Raw genomic sequence first — 13,897 nt, forward strand, 5'->3', positions numbered from 1 at the left:
TATAAAAATACTTTCACTTATAATTGCATCAGAAGTATAAAATACTTAGAAATAAACTTAACTGAGATGCAAAACCTGTACACTGAAAACTACAAAACACTGCTGAAAGAATTTAAATAAGATACAAATAGAAAGACATCCCATGTTTGTGGATTTGAAAGTTTATAATGTTAAGATGTCAATCCTACCCAAAATGATCTACAGATGCAATGCAATCCCTCTGAAAATCCCAATATTTTTTGTAGAAATAGAAACATCTATCCTGAAATTCATTTGGAATTCCAAGACACCCCAAATGGCCAAAATAATCTTGAAAAATAAAAACAAAGTTGGAGGTCTCACACCTCCTGATTTTCAAACTTACTACAAAGCTACAGTAACCAAACAGTGTGGTACAGTGTGGTGTAAAGACAGATGTATAGGCTAGTGAAAGAAAATGGAAAGCCCAGAAGTCAACCACACATATATGATCACATGACTTTTGACAAAGGTTCCAAGACCATTCAATGGAGAAAGGGTAATCTCTTCAACAAACGGTGTTGAGAAAACTGGATATTCACAAATAAAAGAATGAAGTAAGACCATTACTTAATATCACACACAAAAATTAACTCAAAATGCATCAAAGACCTAAATGTAAAACCTAAAGCTATAAAACTCTTTTTTTTTTTTTTTTTTTTTTTTTGAGACGGAGTCTCGCTCTGTCACCCAGGCTGGAGTGCAGTGGCCGGATCTCAGCTCACTGCAAGCTCCGCCTCCCGGGTTCACGCCATTCTCCTGCCTCAGCCTCCCGAGTAGCTGGGACTACAGGCGCCTGCCACCTCGCCCGGCTAAGTTTTTGTATTTTTAGTAGAGACGGGGTTTCACTGTGTTACCCAGGATGGTCTCGATCTCCTGACCTCGTGATCCGCCCGTCTCGGCCTCCCAAAGTGCTGGGATTACAGGCTTGAGCCACCGCGCCCGGCCAAAGCTATAAAACTCTTAAAACATAACGCAACAGTGGATTTGGCAATGATTTATTGATTATGGCACTAAAAGCATAGTCAATAAAAGAAAAAATTGATAAATTAGACTACCTCAAAATCTAAAACTTCTATGAATCAAAGGACATAATCAACAAAAAGGCAACCCACACATCGGGAGAAAATATTTGCAAATTATATCTTTTTTAAAGTGTTAATATCCAAAATATATAAAGAACTCCTACAAATCAACAACAAAATAAAACCTGATTAAAAAAAAAATGGTCAAGAGACTTGAATTGGCATTTCTCCAAAGAATATAGGCAGCAGTCACACAAAAAGATGTTCAATGTCACTAATCATTAGGGATATTCAAATAAAAACTCACAATGAGATGCCACCTCATACCCATTAGGATGGCTACTATAACAAAACAAAACAAAATAATAAGTGTTGGCAAGGTAGTAGAGAAACTGGAATCCTTCTACATTCTTGGTGCAAATGTAAAATGGTGCAGCCACTATGGAAAACAATATGGTAGTTCCTCAAAAAATTAAAATATAATTACCATATGATCCAATAATTCCACTTCTGGATATATACTCAAAAGAATCGAAAGCAAGGTTTCGAACAGATAGTTGCATGCACATGTTCATAGACAGTGCATTATTCACAATAGTTAAATATGGAAGCGCCCCAAATTGTCCACTGATGGATAAAGGATATGCAATTTGTGATATATATATATAGTGGAATATTATTCAGCCTTAAAAAGGAAGGACATTCTGACATATGCTAAAACACGGATGAACCTTGAGGACATTATACACTATGCTAAGCGAAATAAGCTGGTCACAAAATACCATATGATTCCCCTTATATGAGGTACTTGGAGTAGCCAAAATCATATATATAAAGTAGAGTGGTGGTTGACAAGGGCTAGGGAGAGAGCGGAGTAGAGAGTTCTTATCTAATGGGTGGAGAGTTTCAGTTTTGCAAGATGAAAAGAGTTGTGGAAACGGATGGTGGTGATGGCTGTACAACAATGTGAATGTACTTAATGTCACTGAAACACACATTTTAAAATGGTCAAGATGGTAAATTTTGTATTTATCACAATTTTTAAAAATTAAAATCAAAAGACCATTTTTTAAGACACATGCTAAGAAGAAGAGAAAACCACAAAAGTAAAAATAACATCTTAGCCCCATGATACAAATTTGGGGGATATTTTATTAGGATAATTAGAAATAATGCAAATTCCTTTCCTCTATAAAATCTGAACTTAAATTTTTTCAATTGCTTACACACATTTTCATTCATTAGCTACTTTGATAAATGCTTTATAATAGTCTTTGTTCAATACGATGGTAAAAAAATGAAAAACATTCATTTTTAAAAATAAAATTTTGGGAGACTAATATACATACTTTTTCCTGATTTCAGAATTCCTTGAATGCCCAGATTTGCACAGACATGAATGTATATTAAAATTACTTAGTTAAAATATCAGGTTACGAAATATTCTACATATTCTGCTAAACATTTTTAACTTCTAATTTGATTCTTGTGTTAATAAAAACATCATCTGTCAGTGGAACATCAGGCACGAGAAATATAGCTAGCAAGGCTGATATATATGAAAATGTGTGTACTGATGAATATAACTCTAGAGATTATGTAAGAATACTGTTTCTAACGATTAGAGTATGATAAAAGGGGATACTAAACTCTCAAAGAATGTATTACTTTTAGAAGGTCCATACACCAAGGCTTGATGTTATTTTTAGACCACAAAAGTATTACAACAGTCACTCAGAAATCTGAGATTAGCCCATCTTTAAGCAGTAAATCTGAAAAAAACTTGAAACAAAATCATCTTTGACTTCCATACTCCAATAACATCAATAAACTAACTTTCAAAAGTACAGCAATTAAATTTATACTGCAATGTAGGAATCTTTTTCAGAAAATGCAGTGAAGCTTGGTGAGGAAAGGGGAGTTATGAGAAATGAATTCTACAGACTATGAAAGTGACTGGTGGGAAAACTATTTGAGGTGCCCTTCTAAGACAGGGTAAAGTCTGAGGTGACCTTATTTTAGGAATTTCAATAGGCGAAGATCTGTCTTCATCTTGAAACAAGACAGCAAAGTCTTCATCTTCAGATGGGCCTGAAGTTACTTCGTTTTGAAATGGGATAAAGCAACCAGAATTTTTATAAGATGAAGAAAATCCAGCTTTATGGAGGAATGGGAAAGTTCCACTTTGAGAGGGATGCTGTTGAATCGTGATTGCAGAACGATCTGTGCTGTAACTTTCAGTACCAGGATGAAGGAAATCTTTTAAATCTTTACATAATTGGCCCCTTTGTTGAATATCAGTGGCAATTCCATTTTGTTGATCGGGAGAGGAAACATCATTTGCAAGAGAAAAGAAGGATGATGTGCTTTGTTGATAGGAGGCTGTATCAATAGTGTTCCCAAAGGCTGGAGAAGTAGTGTTTGTTTCAAAATTCTTAAAATTTTTAGTGTTATATTCAGGAGCAGAGATGGTTATATGTTTTTTAGCATCAGTATTATTTGAGGTTTTAGAAAAGATTTCGATTTCTTTTAGATTAAACACATTCTGGCCACTTGCTTGAGGATCAAAAAAATTGGCACTCTTGTAATAGGAAACTATACTTAGTTTACGGGATGAGAAACGTCTCCTGCAGGACATAAAGCTACCAAAATGGTCTGAGGAAGATTTTAAATCAGTGAAGCTTGTGTCTTCTTCAGAATCAAAGTTAGCTCTACTTTGTTGACGGTATGAGGAAGCATTTCTGTTTTGAAATCCAACAAATAGAGAACATCTTCTTTCAGAGAAAGATGGACTTGATAGAGATAATAACCTTCTACTTGCTTTGGCTGAATTGACTTTACGTGTTATAGGGGAATAAGACGTTTTATGACCAACAGATATATTTGGTTGTGAAATAGAAGAGGCTCCACGATGCTGGGCGTCTGTAGTAACTTGATCTTCTGGAGAACATCGCTGGAAGCTCTGGTCCTCTTTACAGCAGCTAGAGTGAGAAAAGGGTCAAATGAGGAAAAAAAAATAGGGAGCAGAGTGGAGACCTGCCAAGCCTCCTGAAGGATAATATCCACATTTTGGTGTCTACCAGCTGGTACTGTTTCCATACCAAGACAGAAACAGCAGGGAATAAGAATAGGGGAGCTGAAGTTAATGGTCACACAGATGTACTCAAAAGAATACACGAGTCTAAAAGCTTATTTCTGCCTACATAGTACCTACCCACTCTATTAAACCTTGGGAAGAGAAGTTGATAAAATCAGGGAAGCAGGCAGAAAGATCAGGGGAAGCATATGCCAGGATACCAGAACAAAAAGATTCCCAAAGGAAAAGACAGAACTGGTTTTAAAAATAATAAACCAGGCCGGGCTCAGTGGCTCAGGGCTCTAATCCTAGCACTTTGGGAGGCTGAGGCGGGTGGATCACAAGGTCAGGAGATCGAGACCATCCTGGCTAACACAGTGAAACACCGTCTCTACTAAAAATATTAAAAAATTGGCCGGGCGTGGTGGTGGGCGCCTGTAGTCCCAGCTACTCGGGAGGCTGAGGCGGGAGAATGGCGTCAACCCAGAAGTCGGAGGTTGCAGTGAGCCGAGATCGCACCACTGCACTCCAGCCTGGGTGACAAGTGAGACTCCTTCTCAAAAAAAAAAAAAAAGTAATAAACCACAATATCTGTTTGAGACTACTAAACTATTGTATTTAAAGGAGTTAAGGAGAATAAACTTATATTCTGTTGACTAATTGTATTTTAAAATATTAACCATGGATGAAGCAGAATCTCTCTGGGGATAATGATTCAAGTAAATATCCGGACAGTCCAGGATATCCAGTTATTATGGGAAACTAAAGGAAGCACTAAAGGTTGGTTTATGAATATTTTCAATGTTCCTTTAGCATATGTTGAAGTTTTTTTCTAAGGCTTACCTTAAGCATTTTCCCATTTTGAATTTAATCCAAAGTAAGTCTCTCCCCTCCCTTCTAGGCCATCATCTTTAAGCCATAAAATGCCCTGTGTAGGTGGAACAGGTCAGAAGACTGAATGCTCAAGCTGCATATGGAGTTAACATGGTAACAACACAGAATGTGATGACAGCTGACTCTAGAATCTCATTACATCAGTTTATATTAGAACTGTTCTGTAGCTCAGCTTTCTCAAGAAGTTGGAATTCACATGGCTGTGGAATGTGTTTCTACCTTCACTGTTCAAGGAGTTATCCAACAAATCCAGGGGTGGGAAAACAGCTGGATGAGGACAATAACATATATGACACCTGCACAATCCTTTACCTTGGACCATCTCTCTCACCAGCTGCCTTCTACATCCCTGTCCTACTAACTCCTTCTTCTTTCACTTGAACATTCTTTACCCCAGATTTTTGCATCCTTCAGTGATACGGAAAAGCAACTGTTAGAGACTTTGGCCTAAAGATACATTGAGAAGGGAAAAAAAAAGTTTAATAAGTAGCACATGTCCTTGCCCCCACAAATGAAACAAGCCTCATCCACCTTAGCAGTAAAGTATGCCATCTGACTGCTTGGGCCATTTGTACAGATTACGGGGATATGCTGTGCCACTATTACTCCTCAGAACAACTGATACTCACCTAAAGGCAAGGTTAACAGAGTTATTAGAAAAGAAACACAATCCTTTCTTATCCAAACCAATTTGGGTTACTGTCCCCATAACAGGTATATGTGTATTTGTATAACTACCTATGACATGAAACACCCCCTCAAATACTTTCATTTACTGTGCAATCTCCTGATCCTAAATACTACTACTGCCTCTAGCCTTTGCTCCCTTCCTAACACCCTACTCAGAAAACCCTTGAACAAATTCCTTTTAAGAGACCCAAAGCTCTCTCTAATGTTCAACATACGATGATCGGATTTGTAATTTGATTTTAGTTTACATACAAACTAATAAATTAATCTCTTACTGTTTCATGGATGCCGGCAGAAGACATGAGATTCCTGGGTTAGAGACAGAAGACTTACGTTACTTACAGCACAGCAAAGCAGCATGATCACCAGGACATTTATATTGGTTTTCCTGGGTCCCACATTGCCACAGGGGCAATGCAGAGGGCCCAAGGACACTTGCATTCACAGTGGATTGTGTTACAGGAAAGAAGGCTGAGCTTAAATGATCTACCACTTCTACAGTAAGTAGTAAGCAAACCTGCTAAACCTGCTCTTGGTCCTGAAGGGAAACAGTAACTCATTCTTCAGGGTTGCTCACCACAACCCTGAAAAATGGCCCACATAAAGAATGACCAGGGCCTTACATGTGTGGCTCATGTAGCAAGATGTCTGGGAGCACCAGAAGCCCAAGGAGGACTGTCTGTCTCTGTAGCAATCTATTAAATTTTCCCTCGCTTGTGAGATTACTGTCTTTTGTTCCTAAGCCACACTAAGGTCTGATTGCCATTTTCCAAAAGGATCTCTTCTGCACATTGCAAGAACAGAATATGTAATGCTTATAAAGTTTCTATAAGAAATTTTTCTTTGAAAAATTGGGCCAGCTTGTTGTTTAACACTCCCACCAATGGCCTCTAAAAGAAGCATCTGCTCACTGAGCTACCCCAAAGGAAATAATTATTTGTAACTAAATCTCAACATTGTTAATCACTGCTGCTCAGTGGAGGTAATAAAGAGGTCAGATCACTCCCCCGACCCTATTCAAGCAAATCTATGATTATCCAGACACAAAAAAAAGGTGTTTGGGTGTGGTGCATTTGGAGGATGAGGAAGAAGATCTAGATCTGCTCAGACATCAGAAAAGAAATATCATACCAGTACAGGTAATATCTAGAAGCTGTTTAATATTGTTCTACATGAAGAACTTACCTAACCCTCTAAATGTCTGCAAATTGCCTCCTTTTGGCTTATTTTTAAGAGAACCAAAATTAGACTTAGCCCAAAAGCAAATAGTAACCCCTTATAATGACAAGCATCTAAAACATGTTCATCCTTCAATTCATTCCCAATTCTCTTTATTATCAATTCCATGACCCCAGGTACCTTCTGCTTTTATCATGCCCTATGGCCACCCAACCCTCCTCCTTTTCTACAACAGCCACTCTATTCTCACCAAGGTCAATATTCCATCATTATACTCACTATGCCCAATGAACCTTTTGTTTATCTCTAACCACAATTACCACTCATTAAAATGAAAAGTTCATCATGATTGCTCAGGTGGATATTAGAAAATCTTTTAGAATAAAGCTTCTCAAATGTTAGGGTGTGTAAGAGTCATCCACAGAGCTTGTTAAAATGCAGATTCCTGAGCACTGCTCCCAGACATTCTGATTCGCTAGGTCGGAGGTATGTCCTGAGAATGTGCATTTCCCACACTCCCACAGGCAAGATGGGATGCTGATGTTGCTGGTCCACAGACCACAGTTTGAGTAGCTCTGTTCCAGAACATATGGGTCACTGACGACCCCCTGAGTCAAGGCAGAAGCATCTTTGGAGGTACCTCATAGCAGCTGCCTATCTAAGCTGGAGTCTAGAAAAGACAGTGAACAATATCAGGGCTGAATGTCCCCCTCCTGGAACCTAGATGACAAGTCTCTTCAGAGAATCTATATTACACATGGGGAGAAGTTGGAGGCACAAGGGAAAAGCCCTGACTGGGACTGAAACCTTAACACAAAGAACAAGCCCCAAACTAAAAATTGAATTAACTTGAATTGACAAATGTAAGTTTTTCCACATTATTCAAAACAAATACTGTGAAGTACTCTGAATTCAGCTATTGAAAAATGTACATCTGTAGCTGATCTGAGTGTAGTATTATTCTTCAATAATAATAATACAAACTATTCAATTCATTACATTAATTTAGTTGTTTTTATAAATAGTTTATCAAATGTGCCTGATTGTGGACAGTAACAGTAATGTTCATTTTTAAATTAGCACCAGGTAAACTTTTGTATTTCCTTTCACTACAACATTACACTCTATCCACATAAGTTCCCTGTTTGTAGTTGGTTACCAAGATGACACAGCTGTCTGTATGTGACTTGTGAGGCAGAAAAAGTATGGCTTTTTTATGAATATAGCACAAATATTGGTTATTTCTATTTTATAGAAATTCTACTTTCAGAATTTTCTCATCCATGTATTATTTTCTTTTGAGAGAAAGAAGGTTATTAAAATTCACTGAATAACTCAGAAACAGAAAGTCAAATACTACATATTCTCATTCATAAGAGGGAACTAAATAATGTGTACACATGGACATTGAGCATGGAATAACAGACAGTGGACACTTCTAAAGGTGGGAGGGTGGGAGGAGGTAAGGGATGAGAAATTACCTAACGGGTACAATGTACACTATTTGGGTGATAGTTACACTAAAAGTTCATACTTTGCAAAACAGCCATGTAACAGAACTGTATTTTTATTCTCTAAATCTACAAAACTCAAAATTAAAAAAATAATTTCAAAAAATAAAATAAATTCACTAGACAGTAGTTACTAAAAGCATTCTAGTCAAGAATATAGAACACGACACAATCAAGGGTTTGAAATGATGCAAAAACAAGCTGGAAGTAGTTTTGAAACAATGAAAACAAAAAGTATGTATTCTAGGCCAACAAGTACATCTGCATTCTAGCAACATTAGACAATTTGTTTTCTTCTCTATACTCTCCACATCCTCCGTCTTTTGCCTCTCTATCAAGCTCACCCTAAAAATCCCCAAATCTGAATCAACTCAACTACCAGGGTTCTTACTCTCATATATGAAATGGCAATAACTATTGAAAAACAGAATCAACCAACAGTGAAGACTGGTACCAACAGTGAAGACTAGTCTTGAATCTCAAGTGGGGAAACCACCTCCTGGGTAATCCTTATGAAAGTTTCTAGTTAATTCCCTCTTCTACTCTCCACACCTGCTCTTCCAAACTTTCTTCCTTCACATGTTCATTCATCATTAATGCAAATACTTCATGATAATTTATCATGTGCTGGATGATAAACTGTGCTAAGCACTGGGAACACCACAGTAAACACATTAGTGCAGATTCTTAAGGAGGTCAAAGTCCTAAGACATGGAAACTGATAGAGGACAGGAGAGGGATAGTATAGGGAAGGGAAAAATGAAGCATCTCACTCTTCTTCCTCAAATGTGTCAGTGTCCATTCACCTCCACCCTAGCAGATGGCCTACAGTCCACCCTCCCTGAAAAAACTAAAGTTATAAGGCAGGAACTCTTTCAACTTCCAACCCCTACACCCACAAAGGTATCTACTTTCTTTCTTATTTTATTTTTTTTTGAGACGGAATCTCGCTCTGTTGCCCAGGCTGGAGTGCAGTGGTGTGATCTTGGCGCACTGCAACCTCCACCTCCCAGGCTCACACCATTCTCCTGCCTCAGCCTCCCAAGCAGCTGGGACCACAAGTGTCCACCATCACAACCGGCTAATTTTTTTGTATTTTTAGTAGAGACAGGGTTTCACCGTGTTCGCCAGGATGGTCTCGATCTCCTGACCTCATGATCTGCCCACCTCGGCCTCCCAAAGTGCTGGGATTACAGGCGTGAGCCACCGCGCCCAGCCAAGGTATCTACCTTCTATTTCATAGAGTCAGAAACACCATCAATTGTAAGAAAGAAAAAAAAGTTGCCAATAAAATTATGATTCAGTTCTATAATGCTATTAATTGACGGTAAGAAACGTCTCCATTTACGAGACTTAAAATGTTAAAAATGTTCATCTTAGAATTAATGAAATACAGTAGGTTGAACCCACCTGTTCCTTCTTAGTCAGGTTAGGCTTAAAAAGGTATTCAAATGGAATTGAGGTGAGTTTCATACATGGGTATTCACCTTGAGAGGTGAAGTCTGAATTCAGCAGGTATTTCACATACACCTTCACCTTATCCCCCTTCCCTTTATCCCCTAGGATACTGTTTTTAGAGCATTCTGACACTGTGTACTTTCTTAAGTGGGGATGAGTAAGGCAAGAGGCAGTGCAGCAGAGTGGTAAAGTGTACAGACTCTATCCCTTACCAGTGAGTTGCCTAATCTTTCCCAGACTCCACTGCCTTGTGTCTAAAACTTCAGAGTTAATGTGTATATTATATGAGATAATGAATATAAGACATTTAGGATAGGATGTGGAAAAAATTATTGATGGAGTTGACTTCCATTTTCTTCTGTAATATCTGTGTAGTCACAGAACTGGGGTCTTTTTTCCCCCCTTATATAACATGTAGAATTATTTTGTATATATTGTATCGATTGTACTAAGCATTAGAGACTTGTAGAAATCTAAGTATTACTCTTGGTGTCAAGGTATTGGGGTACCCAGATTCATTTGTAGATGTGCTGGTACAGTGGATGGATGTTGGACACTTCAAGTTTTGAAGAAGGCACAGGAAGATCACTAGATGAGGCTTCTGAAGACAAATGTGTCCAAATTGGAATCCATGGCCAATAGCATATAAGCTCTAAGAGTGCAAGGGCTTTGTTACCACTGTACTCATCTACAAGTGTGTAGCTCATAGTGGCTGCTCAGAAAACATTTGTTTTAGAAATGAATGAATCTGCAAATGTGTTCTTTCCGTCTTTCTTAAGAATCTATTGGTTATTATATTTATAGATGTAATGGCAACAGGGACATTGATTAGGAAGATGACAAAATGTAGAGAAGAGCTTAACCTTTTCCAAGCTAGTACTTACTCCTTTACTAGGGGCAGCAATGCTACTTTATATTGTCAGTTTCCATGTTACCAGATACTATCTTGAGCTTAATAAAGCTTCCCTAGAGTCGGCAAGCGACACTATTCTTTCTTCGACATGTTATCCCAATACCTAAGGTGTACTGCTGCTAAAAAGGTCAGGTGACACTTTGTTTCATAGGTTATTTCCTTTGTTTTATTTTTGATATTTTTTTAAAAGGTCCTTTTCCTGCATCTTTACTCTTGCCCTCTGTATTGGCTTCTTCCCTGTGGCCCATAAATATGCTCAAGTATCTCTCAGGTGAAAACACAAAATACATGTTCTCTGAACCTGATACCCCTTCTTAATTACACATCCTCCTTTCATCTAAAGTCAAGTTCCTTGAAATAAGCGTCCACCCTTCTGGTGTCCACATCTTTACCTCTCTTTCATTTGTCCAGGCCTAGATCAGGTTTCTGTACTTATCACTATCCACCAACTTCTCCTGCAAATCTTCTCAATAAGTGACCTCCTAAGTCTCAAATCCAGCAAACACAGTTCAGTCCCTATTTTACTTGACCAAACACATTAGAAGTGAAAGGCTACTGTTAAATGTATTTTTCTAGTTCAGAGGTTGGCAAACTACACCCTGTGGGCCTAATCTACCAGCCCTCTATTTTTGTAAATAAAGTTTTACTGGAATGCAGCCATACCCATACTGCCTATGGCTGCTTTCACACTACAATGGCAGAGTTTTGAGATGGAGGCTGTGTGGTCCTCAGAGCCTAAAATTCTTTTTTTTTTTTTTTTAAGATTGGCTGTTTTTTTAAATTGTGTTTTCAATGAGAAATACATCATCTGTTTACAAAATAACTCTTGAAAAATCCAAGGAGTACAGATACTATAAAACTAAAGCAAACTCCAGTTATGAGACACTACATACATCATGAAAAAACAACAGCCTCATCTCCAGGTTATGAAAACTAAAACTAAAAAGTCACTACATAGAAAAGGTCCAAGTTTTCAGCTTGGCAGAACTTGGGTGGTGCAGTTACACAAAATGTTTAATAAACAGAATTGTTTTCCCCTATGTGTAAACAAAATGACAAGACTAAACCTGTGCCTGGCAATTTCAATTTAACTCTGAAGCTACACATAATACACAGACACCTTATACACTTCACCTGTTGGCATGACCATATGACCATCTTTTTTTCTTAGTTGGTAGTGGGAAGGGCAAGGTGACTGTGCAGAGCAAAGATATGGGGAGTAGAAATATTGTATACTAGACATTATAAAGTCATGGTGAAAAGAAAACCTCAATTAATGCATAGCCTAAGGGGGAAAAGACTACACTCCAACTTCGCAAAGTTAATTTAGAAGGATAGAGGAAGAGTTTAACTGCAGTTTAACATGAAAAATGCATATATAATAGAATGGAGTGCAATGAAGGATTCGTGAAATATACAGCCTAAAATTCTTACAGAAAAAGTTTGCCAACTCCTGTTCTAGTACATTTAATACATCTGATCATTTCCTTCTAATTATAAAACAATTCATTTTAAAAAAGATTTTAGATATAGTGCAAAGCAACTTTATTATCTCAACTTTCATTAGCATCTAAAACAACATGAGACATGCATTATTAACCACATTTTAAGATAAATAAATTGAGGTTTGGAGAAGTGAAGTTACACGGCTAGTTAAAGGCTGAACCAGGATTCTTGCTTGGGTCAGAATGATTCTAAAACCTGTGACTTTTTACCACTATTCTGGAAATCTTGCCCTCTCTTGGTTTCTGTGACAACTTTGTCCTCTGGTTCCCTGCTCACTGCTTTGACCAGTCATCCGTCTTCTTTTGCAGGCTTATCCACCTCTATCCACTCCTTCAGTACTGGTTCCAGAAAGCTCTGTACTCCATTCTCTTCTCTCTTCCCATGCTACACATTGTGCTTGAGCAATGGCATCCGTTCCCACAGCATCCAGCTTCTTATAAAAGCTTCTTATGAAAGCTGGTATATACCCACTATACTAGTGGGATCCCCAAAATGTGAACAACTTTCCAGGGAGAAATGCTGCACTCAGCCTTTAGCAGTTCCTTTCATGGGTGGCACGTGGATGGCTGGCTGCTCATGCTGGCAGTGGCTTCAATCTCCTAGCAAGTCCTGCCCAGGAAGGTCTAGCAACTGGCTGCAGGATGGAAAGGTGCTTCGCACTTATTGCTTTTTTCTTGGCCTTTAGGGTTCTAGTTAATAGAACCCTAAAAGACCAAAAGCATCACTCTTAAACATCTTGCTAGATATTCTTTTAAAAAATCTGTTTTACTTGTGAGACTTTAATTTGTTCCTGCTAGATCTCCAGGGTCCAGACAGTGTCTGTCACAGAGTAGACACTCACACTGAATGAATGTGGGGACTTCAATTGTTAATGTTAACTTTTCTTTTTTTTAAAAGAAATTCATAGAAGAGGACTAAATGGTAAATGAATGAAGAAAAGTTCGATCTTACCGGTGTTCAGGGAAATACAAATTGAAAAATAATTAGTTACGATTTCATCTTCATCAGGTTGGCTAAAATTAAAAAGTCTGACAATATAAAAATTTGTATGGGAAGATAAGAATTCTCATATACTGCTCACAGGATAGTAACTTGGTATACTTTACGGAATAATTTAGTAATATATAATAATAACATAGTCTATTATATAGACTTCAAATGTATACTTTCAAGAAATTCTTCCACATATGCCTAAGGAACTATGAAGGAAGGGGTTCAATAAAGAATTGTTTACAAGAGCAAACACATGAGGATTCCCGGGTAAGATGGCCAAATAGACACAGCTCTGGTCTGCAGCATCCAGCGAGACCAATGCTGAAGGTGGGCGATTTCTGCATTTCCAACTGAGGTACCTGGTGCATCTCACTGGGACAGGTTAGACAGTGGGTGCAGCCTATGGAGGGTGAGGTGAAGCTGGGTGGGGTTTCGCCTCACCCGGGAAGTGCAAGGGGCCAGAGAACTCCCTCCCCTAGCCAAGGGGAGCTGTGAGGGACTTGCCGTGAGGGACAGAGATATCCGGCCCAGATACTACACTTTTCCCATGGTCTTCACAACCCACAGACGAGGAGATTCCCTCCAGTACCTGTGCCACAAGGGCCCAGGGTTTCAAGCACAAAACTGAGTGACT

The 13,897-nt window shown here is 38.3% G+C and overlaps 2 protein-coding genes across 7 annotated transcripts in view; both read right to left on the reverse strand.

Moving 5' to 3' along the window:
• MORN2 (MORN repeat containing 2) overlaps positions 1-13,897 on the reverse strand; it is a 1,051,609-nt gene that overhangs the window by 930,092 nt on the left and 107,620 nt on the right. The gene's annotated exons all lie outside the window — the stretch shown is intronic.
• Positions 1-13,897, reverse strand: part of RMDN2 (regulator of microtubule dynamics 2) — an 88,604-nt gene that overhangs the window by 57,662 nt on the left and 17,045 nt on the right. For 2 of the 6 annotated variants that reach the window (XM_050753347.1, XM_050753348.1), the window contains exons 1-2: positions 4,963-9,471; positions 3,056-4,024 (exon numbers count right to left, since the gene is read on the reverse strand). The exons of 2 other annotated variants lie outside the window; for them this stretch is intronic. In XM_050753347.1, coding sequence (XP_050609304.1) covers positions 3,056-4,024; positions 4,963-4,979 — 986 coding nt within the window. In that variant the 5' untranslated portion in view covers positions 4,980-9,471. Of the gene's footprint in view, positions 1-3,055; positions 4,025-4,962; positions 9,472-13,897 lie in introns of those variants that run through there. 2 more of the 6 variants (XM_050753346.1, XM_050753351.1) reach the window with 2 other exon arrangements.

Source organism: Macaca thibetana, chromosome 13 (genome assembly GCF_024542745.1).
Source record: "Macaca thibetana thibetana isolate TM-01 chromosome 13, ASM2454274v1, whole genome shotgun sequence".
Lineage (NCBI taxonomy): Eukaryota > Metazoa > Chordata > Mammalia > Primates > Cercopithecidae > Macaca > Macaca thibetana.